Genomic DNA, 23,224 nt, shown 5'->3' with positions numbered 1-23,224 from the left:
TCTTCGATCTCCTCCCCCCTTCCTCTCCCCCCCTCTCCCTCTCCCTCCCCCCCTCTCGCCTTCCCCCTCTCCCCCCCTCTCTCTCTCTCTCTCTCCCTCTCCCTCCCCCCCTCTCTCACCTTCTCCTCTCTCTATCTCTCTCCCCCCTCTCTCTCTCCCTCTCCCTTCCCCCTCTCTCTCCCCCTCTCTCTCTCTCTCTCCCCCCCCTCTCGCCTTCCCTTCCCCCTCCCCCCTCCTTCTCTCCGTCCCCCCTCTCACCTTCCCCCTCTCTCTCCCCCTCTCTTGCCCTCCCCTCTCTCTCTCTCTCTCTCCCCTCTCTCTCTCTCTCTCCCTCTATCTCCTCCCCTTCCTCTGTCTCTCCTCCCTTCTCTCCTCTCTTTCCCTCCCCTCTCTTTCATTCTCTCTCTCTCTCCCCCTTCCCGTCTCTCACCCCCCCCTCTCTCTCTCTCTCTCTCTCTCTTTTCCTCTATCTCCTCCCCCCTTCTCTCCTCTCTTGACCTCCCCTCTTTAATTCTCTCTCTCTCTCTCTCTCTCTCTCTCTCTCTCTCTCTCTCCTCCACCCTTCCCCCCTCTCTCTCTCCCTCCCCCTCCCCCCTCTCTCGCCTTCCCCTCTCTCCCCCCCTCTCTCTCTCCCTTTCCCCCCCCTCTCTCTCTCCTCTCCCTCCCCCCTTTCTCTCTCCCTCTCCTCCCCCCTCTCTCTCCCTCTCCCCCCTCTCTCTCCCCCCCTCTCTCTCTCCCTCTCCCCCCCTCTCTCTCCCCCCCTCTCTCTCTCCCTCTCCCTCCCCCTCTCTCTCCCCCCCTCTCTCTCTCCCTTTCCCCCCCTCTCTCTCTCCCTCTCCCTCCCCCCTTTCTCTCTCCCTCTCCCTCCCCCCTCTCTCTCCCTCTTCCCCCCCTCTCTCCCCCCCTCTCTCTCTCCCTCTCCCTCCCCCTCTCTCTCCCCCTCTCTCTCTCCCTCTCCCTCCCCCCTCCCTCTCCCTCCCCCCTCTCTCTCCCTCTCCCCCCCTCTCTCTCTCCCTCTCCCTCCCCCTCTCTCTCCTTCCCCCCTCTCTCTCTCCCTCTCCCCCCCCTCCTCTCCCCCTCCCCCTCTCTCGCCCTCCCCCCTCTCTCTCTTCCTCTATCTCCTCCTCCTTCCTCTGTCTCTCCCCCCTCTCTCCTCTCTTCCCCTCCCCCTCTATTTAATTCTCTCTCTCTCCTCCACCCTTCCCCTCTCTCTCTCTCTCTCTCCTCCCCCTTTCCCTTTTTATCCTCTCTTCTCTCTCTCTTCTCCCTTTCTCCTCCCCCATCCTCTCTCTCTCTGTCTATTCCTCTATCCCCCCTCCTCTCCCTCCTCTCTCTATCTCTTTTCATCTATCTCCTCCCCTCTCGCCACACTCTCTCTCTGGTCTCTTTTCCCTCCCCTCCTTTCTCTCTCATCTCCCCTCCTCCCCCCCCCCCTCCTCTCTCTATTCCCTCTCTCTCTCCTCCCCACTTTCGCTTTTTATCCTCTCTCTCTTCTCCTCTCCCCCCTTCCTCTCTCTCTCTTCTCCCCCCCCCTCTCTCTCCTCTCCTATCTCTCCTATCTCTCTCTCTTGCCCCCCCTCTTTTTGTCTCCTTTCTCTCTCTCACTCTCACTCTTCCAGGTCCCGCGGGCATTTGTCAATCTGGTGGAGGTTATGGACATCTTCCCGCTGAGAGATGGTGTGTTGGACAATCGTGTGGAATGTCCCACTTTCCTTGCAAAGTAAGCAGTATTATAGCACTCTGCACATACTCATCTAGATTTGCCGCTCCTTTTGGCCATGAGGATCAAAGAGAGGAAGTTGCAAATGAGAACTTACAAAGAGCAGAACACTAACATGTAATAAGTTACATAAAAGAAATCTCGACCGATGATAATAAAATACCATTTTCACATGTTTTAGTGCCAGTCACATGGCCAGTTTCTTAGTGAGATAGCTAGTCATCCGAAATTGGAGCAAAAAGTCCAAGGGACTGAGGAAGTCTTCAGGTCTCAGAGGAGTAAGAGAGCCTGAGGTGCCAGGAGATCCCCTACTGAGAGGCCAGGGAGCATGGAGGCACCCGGGGTGCCAGGAGATCCTCTACTGAGAGGCCAGGGAGCATGGAGGCGCCCAGGGTGCCAGGAGATCCTCTACTGAGAGGCCAGGGATTATGGAGGTGCCCAGGTGCCAGGAGATCCCTTACTGAGAGGCCAGGGAGCATGGAGGCGCCCGGGGTGCCAGGAGATCCTCTACTGAGAGGCCAGGGAGCATGGAGGCACCCAGGGTGCCAGCAGATCCTCTACTGAGAGGCCAGGGAGTATGGAGGTGCCCAGGTGCCAGGAGATCCCTTACTGAGAGGCCAGGGAGCATGGAGGCGCCCAGGTGCCATTAGATTCCCTACTGAGAGGCCAGGGAGTGTGGAGGCGCCCGGGTGCCAGTAGATCCCCTACTGAGAGGCCAGGGAGCATGGAGGAGCCCAGGTGCCAGAGGATCCCCTACTGAGAGGCCAGGGAGCATGGAGGAGCCCAGGTGCCAGAGGATCCCCTACTGAGAGGCCAGGGAGTATGGAGGAGCCCAGGTGCCAGAGGATCCCCTACTGAGAGGCCAGGGAGTATGGAGGAGTCCGGGTGCCAGGAAATCCCCTACTGAGAGGCCAGGGAGCATGGAGGAGCCCGGGTGCCAGGAGATCCCCTACTGAGAGGTCAGGGAGCATGGAGGCGCTCGAGGTGCCATTAGATTCCCTACTGAGAGGCTAGGGAGTATGGAGGTGCCCAGGTGCCAGAGGATCCCCTACTGAGGGGCCAGGGAGTATGGAGGAGCCCGGGTGCCAGGAAATCCCCTACTGAGAGGCCAGGGAGCATGGAGGAGCCCGGGTGCCAGGAGATCCCCTACTGAGAGGCCAGGGAGCATGGAGGCGCTCGAGGTGCCATTAGATTCCCTACTGAGAGGCCAGGGAGTATGGAGGTGCCCGGTTGCCAGAGATCCCCTACTGAGGGGCTAGGGAGCATGGAGGAACCTGGCTGCCAGGAGATCCCCTACTGAGAGGCCAGGGAGCATGGAGGCGCCCGGGGTGCCAGGAGATCCTCTACTGAGAGGCCAGGGAGCATGGAGGCGCCCGGGGTGCCAGGAGATCCTCTACTGAGAGACCAGGGAGTATGGAGGTGCCCAGGTGCCAGGAGATCCCTTACTGAGAGGCCAGGGAGCATGGAGGCGCCCAGGTGCCATTAGATTCCCTACTGAGAGGCCAGGGAGTGTGGAGGCGCCCGGGTGCCAGTAGATCCCCTACTGAGAGGCCAGGGAGCATGGAGGAGCCCAGGTGCCAGAGGATCCCCTACTGAGAGGCCAGGGAGCATGGAGGAGCCCAGGTGCCAAAGGATCCCCTACTGAGAGGCCAGGGAGTATTGAGGAGCCCAGGTGCCAGAGGATCCCCTACTGAGAGGCCAGGGAGTATGGAGGAGCCCGGGTGCCAGGAAATCCCCTACTGAGAGACCAGGGAGCATGGAGGAGCCCGGGTGCCAGGAGATCCCCTAATGAGAGGCCAGGGAGCATGGAGGCGCTCAAGGTGCCATTAGATTCCCTACTGAGAGGCCAGGGAGTATGGAGGTGCCCGGTTGCCAGAGGTCCCCTACTGAGGGGCTAGGGAGCATGGAGGAACCTGGCTGCCAGGAGATCCCCTACTGAGAGGCCAGGGAGCATGGAGGTGCCCGGGGTGCCAGGAGATCCCCTACTGAGAGGCCAGGGAGTATGGAGGTGCCCGGTTGCCAGAGATCCCCTACTGAGGGGCTAGGGAGCATGGAGGAACCTGGCTGCCAGGAGATCCCCTACTGCAAAGCCAGGGAGCATGAAGGTGCCCAGGGTGCCAGGAGATCCCCTACTGAGAAGCCAGGGAGTATGGAGGTGCCCAGGGTGCCAGGGGATCCCCTACTGAGCGACCAGGGAGTGAGCACAGGCAACAGGAGGCTGCAACTAAAACAGGGAGTATGCCTGAGAAAGCCAAGAGAGCTCAGAGAGCCAGGAAAGCTGGGGGTGTGGTCTGAGGGGCCAATAGATCATTATTGTTGGATGTATAGGCATTCACTTTATCTCTGTATATATGTTATTGTGTCATGATTGTATCATTTCACCTGTACAGGCTGCTGTGCCCATGTGTTCTGAGCTATCCTATGGATTCCTATGAGACGCAGATGGTAAAGGACGCCAACCTTGTTTATCAGGTGCAGTACTGCATTATATCCTTTACCCCCGATATTACACAGAACAGCAAAATTAACTGCAACTGGTTTATTGGTGGCATTTCTCATAATTTTTACATGAGCTCAACCCTACTGAGCACCTTCATAAGCCAGATCTTCTCATCCACCATCAGAACCCAAACGCACAAATACGTGCAAATTACCACAGACACAGTGCAAAATCTTGTAGAAAGCCTTTCCAGAAGAGTGGAGGAATTCAAGAGCCCTGACCTCAACCCTACTGAACACCTTGGGTAGGAACTGGAATGTCTGACTGCAAACCAGGTCTTTTTTTTGGGGCCCCATGAGGGGCCTGACACGAAAGCCAGGTCTATTTTTTGATGGCCAACGTGGGACCTGACACACAAGTGAGGTCTTTTTGTTGGTGTCCAAATTGAGGCCTGACGCACAAGCCAGGTCTTTTTTTTTGGTGCCCAATGTGAGGCCTGACACACAAGCCAGGTCTTTTTTTGGTGCCAAATGTGGGGCTTGACACACAAGTGAGGTCTTTTTGTTGATGCCCAACGTGGGGCCTGACACACAATCCAGATCTTTTTGCTGGTGCCCAACGTGGGGCCTGACACACAAGCCAGGTCTTTTTTTTGGTGCCCAATGTGAGACCTGACTCACAAGCTAGGTCTTTTTTTGTTACCCAACTTGGGGCCCTGACCTCACAAATGTGTCCAAATTCCCACAGTCACCCTCCAAAATCTTAGCCTTTTCCAGAAGAGTGGAGGAATTCAAGAGCCCTGACCTCAACCCTACTGAACATTGATACCTGACCTCCCCAATGCTCTTTTGGCTGAATGGGCACAAATCCCAACAGATACAGTTAAAAAGTTTGTGGGAAGCCTTCCTGGAAGAGTGGAGCCAGCTCCATAAAGACATGGTGTGACCAGTTTGGTGTTGGGGAACTCATCCTGCACAGAGTCCTGACCTCAATCCTACTGAACACCTTTGGGATGAATTGAAACATCAAATTTATGGCATCCAATGTGGGACCTGACATGCAAGCCAGGTCTTCTCATCCTCCAACATACCTGACCTCACAAATGGGAACAAATTCACACAGACACCCTCCTAAATCTTGTGGAAATCCTTCCCTCAAGAATGGAGGAAGTGAAAGCCACAAAGGAGGGACAACTCTATATAGATAGTCAGGTGTCCACACGCTTTTAGCCATATGGTGCAAAATACAAGGGCTGGTATGCAAATACTGAATTCTGCCAGTCCCCACCCTTCCTATGCCCAGAACTGGCACACATGGACTAGAAATAATAACAAGTTCTTATGTTTCTTTTCCTATAACAGTCCAGTCTGCAGCAACTGGTCAATTCTGGAAGATACGACACAAGGGATAACTTCACGGTGGTTCTGCAGCCATTTTTCCGTAATACCAAGATTCCATATCAGACGGTAATTGTTTAAAAAAAATTCACACAAGATTCTGCTCCATGGCCTATTATATAACAGTGCTGTTGTTGATCGGTGTGTTTGTTTTCTCTATCTAGGATGGGACACCAGATGTCTCGTACCTTGCTCCAGACTGTTTCCACCTCAGTCAGAAGTCTCACTCCCAGCTGGCCAGGATGCTCTGGAACAACATGGTAATGTATAAATTCTGGGCTGTGGGAGCCAATGGAAGGGAGTGGCAAATGCACAAATGTTAAATGTTCTTTAGCCCAGACTAAACCCAGTGGCTTGTGAGCCACATGCTGTCCTCAAGTTATGTATGGCCTTATATGCCTCTCCCGAGTGTCTAGACAATGTAAGCATACAATGTAGCCACAACTTATCTGCATATGACAGAGCATGGAATGAAACATATAATGTGGTCACATGACCCCAGGTGACCAGGTCATCCCATTGACACATTCTGTAAATACAAGCTGTGGGCTGGATGTCTGGAAACAGGGGAGATGGTGCGGTACACTAACCACCTCACCCGGTCACCATCAGCCAGCCGAAACCTGTATATACAGAATATGCCAAAAAGGATGGCCCGGTCACCTGGTGTCATGTGACCACACGATATGGTTCCACTAACCATCTAACCTGCTCAACTTCAGCCAGTCCAAACCTTTATATACAGAACATGTCAAAGGGAGGACCCAGTGGTGTCATTGACCACCTTATATGGTTCGTGTGGTTCAAACTTCTATTAAGTATCTCACCTAGTCACCATCAGCATATCCAACTGCTCAATTTTGCAAACCTAAATGTGTCCCATACCTGCACGGAGAGTTCTGTATTGCTCATTCTAGTAAAGCAAACAGCAGAGGGCACCAACTAAGTGCAGTATATAGGAAAATACTTTATTAAAAAAAAAACATTTTCCTATATACTGCACTTAGTTGGCGCCCTCTGCTGTTTCCTTTTATATATTGCAGAGATTACTTCAGTCTTATTGAGGAGTTGCCACAAATATCTTTGGACCTATGGACTTTTTAGTATAACCCCACACCCCCACAGCACATTCATGCGTATGCTTATGCTGTAGCTTAGCTGTATCCATACCTGGGCCATTCTCAATAATTCACTGTCCGTACCAGTGCAGCTCTAAATTTTTCTTCATGTAGCTTTTATGGTATTAAACTATTATGTTGACTTAGGAGCTGGAAGGCAGTGGGTTGGATTTACTAAAGGCATATAGACTGTGCACTCTACAAGTGCTCTCATTTGCCCCAGAACTTAGTGAATGCAGTGAAACTTTTCTTTGTAAAAAATACCCAATCAGATGCCAGGTTTGGCCTGGAGACTGCGATGGACTGACTGGATGAATCACTAGTCGTAGGTAGGTGGCTCCATGGGCGGTGAGAAAAGAGTCACTTCCAGTGGGTTGAGCCCAACGTTGGACAGTGGTGGTGGACCCACTTGGGGGCTTGGGCTGCTACCTCTCTGGTATGACCATGTGGTCATTTCAGCGAGAAGACCTGGGTGAGGATGGAGCTCCGGGTGTCCAGAAAATGCAACCCTTGATGTAGGGCTCACAAAACATTTATTGAAAGTGTACATCGAGCCAACGCATTTTGGGGAAATGGACTCTCCATTCTTCAGGGCTGTTAGTGCGTACTTATGGGTGGGGGTGGTTCCCAGAGCGATTTCTGAACTTCAGATTGACAGAATGGCGACTGGTGATGATGCAGAAGGTAACAAGAGCTGCTGCAGAAACAACCAGTTGGCCTTCTGTCAATCTAGAGTTCGAAATTTAGAAATTGCTCAGGGAACCACCCCCGCTCGTAAGTACACACTAACAGCTCTGAAGAAAGGGGGAGTCCATTCCTCTGAAACACGTTGGCTTGATGTACATGTTTGCATTTTCAATAAATGAACCCTACATCAAGAGTTGCACTTTTTAGACACTGGGTCCTCCTTCCTCCTTACCCAGGTCTTCTCTCTGAAACAACCACATGGTCATACCAGAGAGGTAGCAGCCCAAGCCCCCAAGTGGGTCCACCACTGTCCAACGTTGGGCTCAACACACTGGAAGTGATTCCTTCCTCCCTGTCCACAGAGCCACCCACCTACCACTAGTGACCTATCCAGTCAGTGCAGCGCGGTCTTCAGCCCAAACCCGACACCTGATTGGTTATTCTTTACAAAGTGAAGCTTTACCACCTTCACTGAGCTCCGGGGAAAATGAGTGCAGCTGCACTTGGAGAGTGGATGGTCTACTTACCTTTAGTAAATCACCCTCATTGTGTCCCGGGACTGACCTTCTCACATCACATGAAGACGTACATTCTCCGAACGATAATATACGAAAACTCACTGAGAAGCCAGAACTTTCCCATCCTCTATTATTAGCACAGGAGGAGTTTATAACGTGTGACGGTATATTATGATCCTTCTCTCATTCCATTCCATGGTATACCTGGCTTTATTCCATATCTCCTCATTCATCAAATATGGGGTCTTTTCATATATATTTTTTATTATTCAGCTTGAACCCGTCGGGCAGAAAGCGGACACTCTGGACTTGGCAGCCAGCCTTTCACTGAAGTGCCCAACTGAGGTAAGAAAACCAAAAGCTGAACTCCAGGCATGTAAATCTGATCCTCCATAGCCGCAAAGGACATAAATCCACTCTGTGTGCACCATGCCACATTGCAAACCCAGATATTACCTTGTGAAGGTAGCAGTGACCTCATCACTGGGCTGTACAGAGCCTGTGCAGAGAGCAGAGTTGTGGGAGGAGCCCAGCAGGCTCCACCCACTACAGGAGGGGAGGAGACAAGACCAGTCCCCCTTACACAATGTTATACCACCAGAGCACGCACACGAGAAACCTCCAGAAACCTGCAAGGGGGGGGCCCCAAGGTGTAGGCTGCTTAGGGGTCTCCACAGAGTTTAATCCGGCACTGCCGCCATTCTATAATGCAGTGATCTCTAATCTGCGGCCCCGGGGGTCAAATGTGGCCCTTTGCTTGCCTTTATCTGGCCCTTGGGGCACTGTTGACACCAACAATGGGACATAATTCTTGTTACTGACATCAACAATGGAGCACTATTCCTCCCCCTTATATCAAATATGGGGCACTGTTTACTCCCACTGATACCAATGATGGGGCACTATTCCTCCCACTGACACCAATGATGGGGCACTATTCCTCCCACTGACACCTACAACGGGGCACTATTCCTCCCACTGACACCAATGATGGGGCACTATTCCTCCCACTGACACCAGTGATGGGTCACTATTCCTCCCATTGACACAAATGATGGGGCACTATTCCTCCCACTGATACCAATGATGGGGCACTATTCCTCCCACTGACACCTACAACGGGGCACTTTTCCTCCCACTGACACAAATGATGGGACACTATTCCGCTCACTGACACCAATGATGGGGCACTATTCATCCCACTGATACCAATGATGGGACACTATTCCTTCCACTGACACCAATGATGGGGCACTATTCCTCCCACTGACACCAATGATGGGGCACTATTCCTCCCACTGACACCAATGATGGGACACTATTCCTTCCACTGACTCCAATGATGGGGCACTATTCATCCCACTGATACCAATGATGGGGCACTATTCATCCCACTGATACCAATGATGGGACACTATTCCTCCCACTGACACCAATGATGGGACACTATTCCTCCCACTGACACCAATGATGGGACACTATTCCTTCCACTGACTCCAATGATGGGGCACTATTCATCCCACTGATACCAATGATGGGGCACTATTCATCCCACTGATACCAATGATGGGACACTATTCCTCCCACTGACACCAATGATGGGACACTATTCCTCCCACTGACACCAATGATGGGACACTATTCCTTCCACTGACTCCAATGATGGGACACTATTCCCCCCACTGACACCAATGATGGGACCCTATTCCTCCCACTGACACCAATGATGGGACACTATTCCTCCCACTGATACCAATGATGGGGCACTATTCCTCCCACTGATACCAATGATGGGGCACTATTCCTCCCACTGATACCAATGATGGGGCACTATTCCTCCCCCTTCTACCAAGGGTGGGGCAGTGTTTATCTCCACTGATGCCAGGATATTTTCTTCTCCCATTGGCCACAGTCCAGCCCCCCTAAAGCCCCCCCTAAAGGACAGTAAACTGGCCCTTTGTATAAAAAGTTTCAAGACCCCACCTTATAATGACTGCTGCCTGGCTGTCAGATCTGCACTTCCTATGTACCAGTTCCTGGGCACTCCTTCCCCCACCCCGTATATCCAGACCCCCAAAATATTGTTGCAGCTTAAATGTGGTGAAGGCCGGGATACCGGCAATGAAGATGAAACAAAGTAACTATTTTCAGTCTCCTTTCTAAAAATGTATTTCTATTCTATTCCAGGCTCAGCCATTCCTGAGGACCTATAAGAACAGCAACTACAATTATCCCCCCGTGACAACTCCAGCACCAATCACGGTATGGATTATAATGTTCTGATTATAAGGGGGCGGGGTGTTCTTTCTTATTTTTTACAGCTTATTTTTTTAATTATTTTTACAATTTATATTTTTTTACAATTTTTTTTTTTTTGGGGGGGGGGGGGCTTTGGTGAGATATCAGGGATCTAAACAGACCCCTGACATCTTCCCTTTGAGACAGGGAAAGGGACTGAGGGCACAGATTCCCCAGTCCCCTTCTCAGAAGCCTCAGCTGCACTGAAGATGAATGGACAGGATACAGAGGCTCCTCTCTATTCATAAACTGAAGCATCGTAAACACAGATTATGATGTTCAGTTATGAATGGACAGTCAGTGAGCCGGTAAATATGTAATTTACCGGCTCCTTCCTTTTCTGAATGCACAGAGTTAGTGATCACTGACTGTCCATTCATAACTGAGCATCATAATCTGTGTTTACGATGCTTCAGTTTATGAATAGAGAGGAGCCTCTGTCTCCTGTCCATTCATCTTCAGTGCAGCTGAGGCTGCTGAGAAAGGGACTGGGGAATCTGTGCCCTCAGTCCCTTTCCCTGTCTCAAAGGGGAAATGTCAGGGGTCTGTTTAGATCCCTGATATCTCACCAAACCCCCCCCCCCCAAAAAAAAAAAAAAAAGATTGTGAAAAGATATAAATTGTAAAAAGAATAAAAAAAATAAGCTGTAAAAAATAAAATTGTAAAAAAGAATAAAAATAAAAAACTACTGACACGGTCCACCTCTCTACTGACATCATCCAGTGCCCTACTGATACGATCCACTGCCAACCTCCTCCCCCCAAAAAAGAATTGTGAAAAAAAGTTAAAAAAAAAAAAAACATTACATTGAAAAAACATTAAATAAATAGATTTGTAAAAATGTATAAATAAAAAACATAATAAAAAACTACTGACACTGTCCACGGCTCTACTGACACCGTCCATCCAAAACCGTCAACAGCCTCCCACCCCCAAACGAAGCACTGTGAAAAAAATTATTAAAAATAAATAAAATTGTACAAAATGTAAAAAGATCTAATTATGAAAATGACACCATCCACTGCCCTACTGACACCATCCTGCACATACTACCCACCACCATATACTCCACACTCTTCTCCTGTACATACTACCCACTGCCATGTACTCTTCTCCTGTACATACTACCCACTGCCATGTACTCTTCTCCTGTACATACTACCCACTGCCATATACTCTGCACTCCTCTCCATTAGCTTTTCATTATATTAGTGTCACTGTTGATGTCAGTTAAGCCAGCCATAGATTATTACAATCTTGCCTGGTTTAGCAGGGACCGGCTAAGATTCGAACCATCTATGGGTGCACCCCTGAACTCTGTACTCTGTACATAGCGCACCCCTGAACTCTGCACTCTGTACATAGCGCACCCCTGAACTCTGCACTCTGTACATAGCGCACCCCTGAACTCTGCACTCTGTACATAACGCACCTCTGAACTCTGCACTCTGTACATAGCGCACCTCTGAACTCTGTACATAGCGCACCTCTGAACTCTGCACTCTGTACATAGCGCACCCCTGAATTCTGCATTCTGTACATAGCGCACCCCTGAACTCTGCACTCTGTACATAACGCACCTCTGAACTCTGCACTCTGTACATAGCGCACCTCTGAACTCTGCACTCTGTACATAGCGCACCTCTGAACTCCGTACATAGCGCACCTCTGAACTCTGCACTCTGTACATAGCGCACCTCTGAACTCTGCACTCTGTACATAGCGCACCCCTGAATTCTGCACTCTGTACATAGCGCACCCCTGAACTCTGCACTCTGTACATCGCGCACCCCTGAACTCTGCACTCTGTACATCGCGCACACCTGAACTCTGCACTCTGTACATAGCGCACCCCTGAACTCTGCACTCTGTACATAGCGCACCTCTGAACTCTGCACTCTGTACACAGCGCACCCCTGAACTCTGCACTCTGTACATAACGCACCCCTGAACTCTGCACTCTGTACATAGTGCACAACTGAACTCTGCACTCTGTACATAGCGCACCCCTGACCTCTGCACTCTGTACATAGCGCACCCCTGAACTCTCTTTTTTTGTATCTCATGGAGAAAATGTGAGAAATAACGTACAGTATATATCATACAATCATTCCATATACACATACCACATACACTGCATTTATAATTTGAGGAAAATTATGCTTATAAAAAAGTTTACCATTTGCCAATAAAAAAAAAAATATATGTCCCCGGATTTCATTTAAAAAATCTGGTCACCTTATCCTATGACTGTCTATAGTGATGTCGTATTTCTTATGTGATGCAGAACTGGGGCAGTGACATGGAATGCCGAAACTATGCACCCGTCTCTGACAGCGTGCCGACATCAGGTGAGGAACCATCAAGAATGTTCTTCTTTCCCTGTTTGCACCCTTAAATGGAAACTTTTATTCTGCAAGTCTTAGTGCTTGTATGACCTGAAAGGTGTAGCTTTCACTGACTCTATCTGAGTAATTTCTGTCAAATCTAGACCATGTGGGCACAGAAATATGGGTCAACAAATTAGCTGGACATTTGGCCGCAGTAATTGAACATATTTTGTAATGTCATGTTGATGTTACAATCAGTAATCATTGGTTTTGATACCAATTAGGTTTGCTCCTCATGATTTCCAATGTTTCTATTTTTCTTTCAGTTAATAAGCTGCGTCCCGGCGACATTCGAGTGGTGGCAGCGCTGGGTGATTCACTGACGGTAGGTCTTCATCTATTTATTACAAATAAAAAGTGACATGCCTTCTTTCCACCCCAAGAAATAAAATCAGAGGTGCTCACCATCTCAATATGTAATCATAATGACTATAATTTCACCATTAGTGATGCCGTCCTTCAACAAATCCCCCTCCCCCCCCTTATATTGCTTGACTTCCTCCCCAATCTGCCCTCCAACAAGGACCCATCCGGCACCTCTTTATACTGTGCATGGGCCCCACTCATTTCTATTGGTAAGTCATATTCATGGTGACCCTCAGTGGTCCCTTGGAGTATTGCTCACCAATAGGAATGGATGGGGCCATGGAGCATTTGCATGAAGAGGAACCAGATAGATCTTTGTCAGAGGAAAGATTGCTGAATCAAGGAGGAAGGTATTGTCCAAAATTAGCTCCACTTAGGGGGTGAGATATTTATTATAGTACAACTTCACCAAAAGTGAATGCATCCTTTAAAGCTTGCTGTATGAAGTAATTCATCTATCTAGAGGTGGAGTCAGAGCTCCAAAAAGTTTGTAGCTACCTTACCATCACACCTATGTATATGGCTAAATGATTGAGGTCAGATGTCTCCAGTGAAAGGTACTGTGGATACTACATCATCAGTCCTGAACTCAATCCTACTGAACACCTTTGAGGCGAATCAGAATGACGATGATGAGCCTAACATCAGTTCCTGACCTCACAGATGGGTTCTGGTTTCTCCACTAAAGGGTACTGTTAATACTTCATCATACAAAGACATTTTAGTGCTCTTCCAAACTTATCGTAACCCTTTGGTGAAGACCCTTTTCTGTTCCAGCATGACTGTGCCCTGTGTACAAAGCCAGTTCCATAAAGACATGGTCACATGATGTGGAGGAACTCGAGTGTCCTGTACAAAGCTCTGACCTGCCCTCGACCTTTAAGATGAATTGGAACATCCACTGCAAGCCAGCTATTTTTGTTTGGTGTCCAACATGGGGCCCAACATGCAAGCCAGGTCTTCTCATCCTACATAAGTACCTGACCTCACAAATGGGCAAACATTCCAAAAGCTTGTAGAAAGCCTTCCCAGAAGATTGGAGAATATCAGAGCCACCAACGGGTCAACTCAGTATTAATGGCCATGAGAGGAGGGGAGGGGCAACTCCATATTAATGGCCATAGTTTTGGAATTGGATGTCTAACAAGGTGTTATGACTGTGATGGTCATGATCAGGTGTCTACAATGTTCTGCCCATGTAACCTACTGCATATTCCATAACTTTTCTAAACTCATGTTGGATGGTTAATGCCACACCTCACTTTAAAACTGATGAACCTTTAGTCTCTGAAACTGATGCCACTTCTAGCTATCTTTAGTCTCAGGATAAAGTAAACTCAAGAGAGAGATGTCAAAGATATTTACTGTAAACTTTACAACTTACAATAAAAGTAAAATTAACAATAAGTGATATATAAGTAATATTGGTCGATCAAAGCAAGCACCCCAGTTGGAGTTAGTAAGTCAGTCCCGGTGGGTTTGATGCCAATGCCCATTTTGCCCCTCTTTAATACATTCCTGGAAGATGCTCCTTCTGAACTAATTGTAATGTGTTTGTAGGCTGGTTTCGGTGCCAGAGCAACCTCTATCCTGAATGTAGCCACGGAGTGGAGAGGAATCTCCTGGAGGTGAGAGCTGCTTATCCTATGATGTCACAATCAATGGAGAACATGGTTGAAATTGGACTGTAACTGACTGTAATTGAGTGTAACTGTACCAATTATAAGGTATCTTCCATAGTAGCCAATCAGATGCTTGTACAGCCATGTTCATCCTGCCTGCTCTTAGTGTAATATCTAAGCTCCTCTGGGGCTGGACTAACATGAAAATTTCAATGTGTCCTGTAAATTAGTTGCATTATCTATACTGAGGATAATTTGAACAGCTGGGATCTGATTGGCTATAACAGGGACAGTTTTTCTTTTTAAATAAATTGTTGTGAAATAATTGTGGGCAATATTTAATTGCAATGTGTTCTTATCTTTCAGTATTGGAGGAGATGACACTTTGGACAAAGTCACAACAATTCCAAGTAAGTCCTTTAGCTTTCATGAAAGGACTGGTCCAGACATAAAAGTTATATTGAAGTTATAGGTGGAGTCTGGTGGCCTGCTGGCTTCTATTTGTAGTAGATGGTGACCACTCCCTGCCATAGTTCCTGGCTCTGTTTTCTGTCACCTTGGAGTTTTGTGATCCCATCAAACTTTGGGGGGAACTACTCTTTTGTTTCGTGTTCCTTATAGTATAAACAAATAAAATATTAACAAGGAGAGCGGGGACCACACTATAGGTGTCATAGCAGGAGTACAGATCTCTCCAGCACAGCCCCTGATGTGTAAAATCTATTTTCGGATCCTTTAAAGTCGAACTAGACTCCACATTTTCCCTCCTAGCCACCACCTCCTCCCTAAAGGTTCCCCACAGTTTTTTTCTTTTTTTTTTTTAATACTAACTGATGTGATGAGATCAGCATTGCTCTCTAAATCAGTACAGTCTGAAGGGTGCTATAGTGATGGCTCCTCAGGGGTGGGACCAAGGCACTGTGCACTCACAGTACAGTCCTCGGTCTTTTGGTTTGAGAGACAATGTGTGTCTTTCAACCTGGGGGGGCTGAGGACATCTTGTGGCCGAAAAGAGGCGATGTGGGGGACAAATTCAGATTAAAGGTGAGTAATGTGGGGCACATTTTTACCCCAAAAAATCGACCTCTAAGTTGGACTTAAAAGTGCTAAAAAATCACTAAGAAAAAGAATGGACATAATATCACCACCTCTGCCTCAAGTCTTCACTTAATTTCAAAGCTCCAAAGACAATAGAGTCTGTTCAGGGGTATCAGATGGCAACCCCCAATGTACACAAGGGTTCCAGCCGCAAGGTTCCAGATTTGCAGGATTCAGTAACTTAGTCCCTCATGGGTGGAGCCACATTGCACAGTCAGGAGCTCAGGCATCCAACACTTTTTGGAGTCTTGGATTTTGAAGAATCTCAGGCCAGAGTAGCTCTGCAGTAGAGTGAAGATCGATCGGGGGCTGAGACTAGTAAGTCTTACCTCTGTTCTTTTATAGGGGGCTCTAATGATATAACGGAACTCTTTGTATCATTTCTGAATGATTTGTCATTGGTTTTTCTCTATTTAACTTTAAGACATCTTGAAGAAGTTCAATCCCAACATAAAGGGATACTCCACCGGGACCGGCCGACAAAATGAAATGTTCAATGTGGCTGTTAGTGGAGCCAAGGCAGAGTAAGTAAAAGTGTATACAATATGTATATAGTATGTATAGAGCCCCATGCACCCGGGGGGAAAGGCACAGTGTGCATGGGGCCTAGCTCAGCATCTCTCGTTCCCTTTCCCAGTAGTAGCTTGTCCTCTCAACAGCTCCTCTCCCCCTGATCCAGCAATGACTTCAGTAGCATTTACTTAGCAGCTCAAATCCTCTGCTACCCCCTCCCAGCAGTGACTTTGCAGCTGATTTCATCCTGTTGCCTCCCCCCCAGAAGTGGCTCAATTACTTACCTGCTCATCTGCAGTGCAAGAAAAATACCTGTTGATTTGCCAGAATTGCACTCAGCTCCTAATTTCCTATCTTGGGCTGACAATGCACAGCATTTATTTGGTGTCAGCCCTGCCCATTGTCTTTTGTTAAACTTTCCAACCACTCCAACTGTCTTGTTATCCACAGCATAGTAACTAAGTGACTTGTAGTTCAAATAGAGAAACTGGTGGGGGTGGTACACATTCTCTATGAGTTAACACAGGAAGTGTTAACAGGACACAGGACATTGGATTTTTGGCAAGATCAACCGGTATTTTGTTTGCACTTATCAAGCAGATATAACAAAAGGCTTTCAATGGTGTATTTAATACACAAATAGGGAGGAAATGAGAACAGTTCACAGTTAGAGATAAGAAATACTGAAAGAAAAACTTGACCAAATACTGATATAGTTTCTCTTTAATAATAAGATGTTGTCCTTTGTCAGGAACATTACAACCCAGGCGAGGACACTGGTGAATAAGATGAAGGAGAGTACGGTGAGTAGAACCAATGTGTCCACACAAAGTACAATTGTTACTCAATTTGATTGTCATTCGTTTCCTAGTTTTTTACAGAGTGGGGAACCTCTGCTGGGTTTGATGAAAACCTCCGTCGGGTTTTATGAGGGCCTCTCCTGGGTTTTATAAGAACCTCTGCCGGGTTTGATGAGCACCTCTCCTGGGTTTAATGACAGCCTCTGCTAGGTTTGGTTTAGAAACTCTTCCAGTTTTCATGAGAACCTCTCCTTAGCTTTATGAGAACCTCTGCTGGGTTTGTCGAAGACCCTTTGCTGGGTTTGATGAGAACCTTTGTTGGGTTTTATGACAACATCTCCTCCTGGGTTTGATGAGGACCTCTCCTGGGTTTAATGAGAACCTCTGCTGGGTTTGATGAGAACTTCTCCTGGGTTTTATGAGAACCTCTGTCGAATTTGATAAGGAGCTCTCCTGGGTTTTATGAGAACCTCTGCTGGGTTTGATGATAACCTCTTTTGGGTTTTATGAGAACCTCTGCTGCGTTTGATGAGGACTTCTCCTGGGTTTTTATGAGAACCTCTGCCAAGTTTGATGAGGTCCTCTCCTGGGTTTGATGAGAACCTTTGTGGAGTTTTATGAGAACCTCTGCTGGGTTTGCTGAAGACCTCTTCTGGGTTTGATGAGGACCTCTCCTGGAATTGATGAGGACCTTTCCTGGGTTTTATGAGGACCTCTCCTAGGTTTTATGAAAACCTCTGCCAGCTTTCATTAGAAGCTTTCCTGGGTTTTACGAGAACCTCTGCTGGATTTGATGAGGACCTCTGCTAGGTTTTAGTGAGAACCTTTCCTGAGTTTTACGAGAACCTCTGCCAGGTTTTATGAGAAGCTTTGTTGGGTTTGATGAGAAACTCTGCAAGGTTTTAATGAGAACCTCTCCTGGGTTTTACGAGAACCTCTGCTGGATTTGATGAGGACCTCTGCTAGGTTTTAATGAGAACCTCTGCTAGGTTTTAATGAGAACCTTTCCTGGGTTTTACGAGAGCCTCTGGCAGGTTTTATAAGAACCTTTGTTGGGTTGTATGAGGAACTCTGCTAGGTTTTGATGAGAACCCCTCCTGGGTTTTACAAAAACTTTAATGGGTTTGGAGGACCTCTGCTAAGTTTTAATGAGAACCTCGACTCCTGGATTTTAAGAGAACCCATGCTGGGTTTGATAATTTTAATGTAAACAAATACAATATAACACCTAATTTTTGGGTTAAAAGGGTTAAAAAATTAAAAAAAGGTTGTGTCAAGTAAACAGATACCAAACATGTCAATCAAATCTTAAAACTGCATGTGTTTGTGAAATCTCAAAAAAAAATCTAAAATGCCCAAAATTCTCATTAATGCCTTTAAAGCCTTTACAGCCTGTGATGGGGTGCATTGAAAAAATGTTTTTTTTTTTTTCTTGTGCACTATGATGCATTGGCAGCCCATTGAGAATGAGGGGCCAAATCTTTTTAAAGTGTGAAATGTATGTGAGGTAACAGAGCGTGACACAACAGAGAAAACACATGAGCAACCTTCAGCCATTGAGGATCTACAAGTCCCATAATGACCCTTCGAACCCCAGGAACCCCTCCCCCTCTCATATATTTTTCTGCCTTACAGGTTATTAATTTTGAAAATGACTGGAAGTTAATCACCATTTTTATTGGTGGCAATGACCTCTGCCAGTACTGCCATAACAGAGTGAGTAGACCACTACCAAGTGAATTACAGGTTTTGTTATCCAGGTAGTCATTAGAATAGCAAATTGTTCATTAATATTATTTTAGATACATTGGCTTAAATGAATAGATACATTGTTTTCTATATATTGTTATTCATTATGTTCAGGACTAAAAATGATACGTTTATTTGTTTTACATTTCTTTTTACTGAGGTAAATATCCCATATGACTATATCAAATATATTATTTTTGGGCAGCTATGCCATCCTCCAGCACTTTACTACTGTGCTGTGAATAGGCTGTAGTGCAGTGCTATTCATACAGTGTTCATACCCCTTGAAATTTTCCACATTTTGTCATTTTACAACCAAAAACGTAAATGTATTTTATTGGGATTTTATGTGATAGACCAACACAAAGTGTCACATAATTGTGAAGTGGAAGGAAAATGATAAATGGTTTTCAAATTTTTTTTACAAATAAATATCTGGCATGTGGCGTGCATTTGTATTCAGCCCCCTTTACTCTGATAACTAAAATCTAGTGGAACCAATTGCCTTCAGAAGTCACCTAATTAGTAAATAGAGTCCACCTGTGTGTCATTTAATCTCAGTTTAAATAAAGCTGTTCTGTGAAGCCCTCAGAGGTTTGTTAGAGAACCTTAGTGAACAAACAGCATCATGAAGGCCAAGGAACACACCAGACAGGTCAGGGATAAAGTCGTGGAGAAGTATAAAGCAGGGTTAGGTTATAAAAAAAATCAACCGAGCTTTAAACATCTCACAGAGCTCTGTTCAATCCATCATCCGAAAATGGACAGAGTATGGCACAACTGCAAACCTACCAAGACATGGCCGTCCACCTAAACTGACCGGCCGGGCAAGGAGAGCATTCATCAGAGAAGAGCCAAGAGGTCCATGGTAACTCTGGAGGAGCTGCAGAGATCCACAGCTCAGGTGGGAGAATCTGTCCACAGGACAACTATTAGTCGTGTTCTCCACAAATCTGCCCTTTATGGAAGAGTGACAAGAAGAAAGACATTGGTGAAAGAAAGTCATAAGAAGTCCTGTTTGTAGTTTGTGAGAAGCCATGTGGAGGACACAGCAAACATGTGGAAGAAGGTGATCTGGTCAGATGAGACCAAAATTCAACTTTATGGCCTAAAAGTAAAACGCTATGTGTGGGGAAAACTAACACTGCACATCACCCTGAACACACCATCCCCACCGTGAAACATGGTGGTGGCAGCATCATGTGGTGGGGATGGTTTTCTTCAGCAGGGACAGGGAAGCTGGTCAGAGTTGATGGGAAGATGGATGGAGACAAATACAGGACAATCTTAGAAGAAAACCTGTTAGAGTCTACAAAAGACTTGAGACTGGGGCGGAGGTTCACCTTCCAGCAGGACAACGACCCGAAACATCCAGCCAGAGCTACAATGGAATGGTTTAGATCAAAGCATATTCATGTGTTAGAATGGCCCAGTCACAGTCCAGACCTAAATCACATTGAGAATCTGTGGCAAGACTTGAAAATTGCTGTTCACAGACGCTCTCCATCCAATCTGACAGAGCTTGAGATATTTTACGAAGAAGAATGGGCAGAAATGTCCTCTCTAGATGTGCAAAGCTGGTAGAGACATCCCCAAAAAGACTTGTAGAGAAAGGGGGTTCTACAAAGTATTGACTCCGGGGGGCGCCATACAAATGCCCCCCCCCCCCACACACTTTTCACATATTTATTTGTATCATTTATCATTTTCCTTCCACTTCACAATTATGTGACACTTTGTGTTGGTCTATCACATAAAATCCCAATAAAATACATTTACGTTTTTGGTTGTAACATCACAAAGTGGTTTTTATAGCGGAAAATGCCAAACACACCTCCTGATATATCCAATAGAGGGAGCTTTTACCGGTATACAGAATATATGAATTAAAAAATTCATTCAGTATACAAGTATAAAATGAGAAAGTTTTGTGAAAAAAAATATCTTTTCAGCTGCACTTTGCAGTAATATCTCACGATGTGCTAATGCTGAAAATATACTGTCATGTGACTCGTGTACACGGCGTAAGAAAACGGGTGCAATACATGAAGTATGACATTATCGGGGTAAATTGTCATGTCATAAATAAGGGGAATTAGAAGGTAATGTCATCTAATATATCTTCCTACTAAATATTGCTCTATATAAATGTAGTTAAGATTCATAATTAGTTTTATTATTATTTAATATCAATTAAAGTTGAGTAAAATTGATATTTCCTTTTTTTGTTTCCCTTCTCAGACACGATATTCTCTGGAGAATCACATGAAACATCTTCAGACGGCTCTGGACATCTTCTATGATGAGGTACAGTACGGTCACACGCTGGGTTAGTAATGTATACGGTGTGCATCACCCGCTAACCTGATCAATAATATCAGCCATAGGTGCTATTAGGAAGGGGAGGGGTCCAGAGTCTGCAGCACAGGGCTATGATCTTCAGGGGACGGCTACATTGTAATTGTGTATCTTATCCTCACCTATAGGGATTCATTTATTACTTCTGTTTACCAATCAATCACTAATCATAATAATAAAATAGTGGTGGTCAGTGGCATCTCCAGCTTTCATATTTAGGGGGGGGGCACATGGGGGGACAGGGACAAAAGTAGCAGGAGCAACCATAAAATGCAATTTATATACATAGAATAGAATGCACTCCGGAGGTCATCAATGCAGCCTCACCAGTGCCCATCTGTGCAGCCTCACCAGTGCCCATCTATGCAGCCTCACCAGTGCCCATCTGTGCAGCCTCACCAGTGCCCATCAATGCAGCCTCACCAGTGCCCATCAGCGAAGCCTCACCAGTGCCCATCTATGCAGCCTCACCAGTGCCCATCTGTGCAGCCTCACCAGTGCCCATCAATGCAGCCTCACCAGTGCCCATCAGCGCAGCCTCACCAGTGCTCATCTTTGCAGCCTCACCAGTGCCCATCAGCGCAGCGTTATCAGTGCCCATCAATGCAGCCTCATCAGTGCCCATCTTTGCAGCCTCACCAGTGCCCATCTGCGCAGCCTCACCAGTGCCCATCAATGCAGCCTCACCAATGCCCATCAGCGCAGCCTCACCAGTGCTCATCTGCGCAGCCTCACCAGTGCCCATCAGCGCAGCGTTATCAGTGCCCATCAATGCAGCCTCACCAGTGCAGGGTGAATAGAGAGAGGAGAAGGAAAGGGGGGCACATGGGGGGTCACACTATAATATTGGGGGGGTCAAGGTCCCCTCAGGCCCCCCCTTTAATTACGCCACTGGTGATAGTAGTCAGGTTTCTAAGGCTCCTCAACAGCATAATATGGGACTCTGAGGAGCACACCCCAGAAAGGCCCTCTAACATCCTTATAATGCATTTGCAGATTTCATAAGATGATGCCAATCAGTAAGAATAAAGTTTGTTTAGAAATCTCCCATGATGCTTAGCAAGGCTCAGTATCCATTTATCAGCTTGCGATTGGTTTCTCCTCAGGTGCCCCGTGCGTTCATCAACTTGGTGGAGATCATGGAGATAGAAGGACTACGCGCGGTGACCGCAGACACCATTGGCTGCAGCCTATTAAAACCGTAAGTGTTGACACTAATTTACAAGCAAGCTTGTGATGTCTTCCAGAAACACGGCTTACACCAGCCTTGTGACACCATATTGGCTGAGACCATAAAGAGAACCTGTGAGGACAGAAATCTGGGAGAGATCACCGCTAACATGTTTGATAGATACAGGCTACAGTCTCTCTCATCCTGGCTTTTCTACCTTGTCAGTCACTGACTTGGAGCAAGCCTAGGAAGTATATGTCTGTAAACTGAAGCTGAAGATATTGAGCTCTGTAAACCCTTTGTAGGGATAATAGAATGGTGGCGCGGACTGATTTGGCTGGTTCAGTGTTCTGATGAACAATCTGGCACCATATAGATGAATATCAAGCAAAACCTTCAGTGACAGTAGAAACATCCATTAATTCACATCTGTAATCCCTTAAAACACATTTTTTTTTTCTTTCAATTTAGCCCAGCGCTAAAATCAACTGAAAGTTGAAAGCAGTCTTGCAGTAGGAGTGTTTTTGAGCTTGGGGGAAGGTCCTTAGGAACAGAAGAACTCACAGAGCGCCTCTAGTGTGGTGATAGGTAGTGGGTGGGGCAGAGGTGGCACAGAGTCCATAAAAGGACCGCCCTCGTTATGCAATGAATATAGCGGGGGCCATACTTTACACACTGCCCGGAAGGTGGTCCTCTGTACATTCTGCGCTTCTTGTATATTCCACTGAACTGCCCTTGTAATACAAATAAATCCTTTTGTTCCACCGCAGTAACGCTTGTCCGTGCTTTATAAATCCGCGAGATGGATCTCCAGAGCTGAACCAGATCAAGAAATTCAACAGAGATCTGCAGGTGAGGATGTGACCAGTGGGGGGCGCTCTTCTACAGCAGAGCGACTCTCAGCAATGACCTGTGTCCCCAGACCGAGCACTGAGATCATTCCTCCAGACTTCTATAGAGAGTCAGAAACATAAGAAG

At 46.9% G+C, this 23,224-nt stretch overlaps 1 protein-coding gene across 1 annotated transcript in view; it reads left to right on the top strand.

Annotated features, from left to right (window-relative positions):
- PLB1 (phospholipase B1) overlaps positions 1–23,224 on the top strand; it is a 166,038-nt gene that overhangs the window by 122,761 nt on the left and 20,053 nt on the right. Inside the window, exons 38-53 of the mRNA XM_073628788.1 lie at positions 1,620–1,720; positions 4,111–4,192; positions 5,522–5,626; positions 5,722–5,817; positions 8,154–8,225; positions 10,068–10,142; positions 12,467–12,530; positions 12,836–12,894; positions 14,496–14,563; positions 14,924–14,967; positions 16,080–16,179; positions 16,920–16,971; positions 18,604–18,684; positions 20,959–21,024; positions 22,182–22,276; positions 23,017–23,098. Of these exons, the coding sequence (XP_073484889.1) occupies positions 1,620–1,720; positions 4,111–4,192; positions 5,522–5,626; positions 5,722–5,817; positions 8,154–8,225; positions 10,068–10,142; positions 12,467–12,530; positions 12,836–12,894; positions 14,496–14,563; positions 14,924–14,967; positions 16,080–16,179; positions 16,920–16,971; positions 18,604–18,684; positions 20,959–21,024; positions 22,182–22,276; positions 23,017–23,098 (1,242 nt within the window). The remainder of the gene's footprint in view (positions 1–1,619; positions 1,721–4,110; positions 4,193–5,521; positions 5,627–5,721; positions 5,818–8,153; positions 8,226–10,067; positions 10,143–12,466; positions 12,531–12,835; positions 12,895–14,495; positions 14,564–14,923; positions 14,968–16,079; positions 16,180–16,919; positions 16,972–18,603; positions 18,685–20,958; positions 21,025–22,181; positions 22,277–23,016; positions 23,099–23,224) is intronic.

Source organism: Aquarana catesbeiana, linkage group LG04, assembly GCF_042186555.1.
Source record: "Aquarana catesbeiana isolate 2022-GZ linkage group LG04, ASM4218655v1, whole genome shotgun sequence".
In the NCBI taxonomy this organism is placed as follows: Eukaryota; Metazoa; Chordata; class Amphibia; order Anura; family Ranidae; genus Aquarana; species Aquarana catesbeiana.
This window is presented reverse-complemented; position numbering and strand designations above follow the sequence as displayed.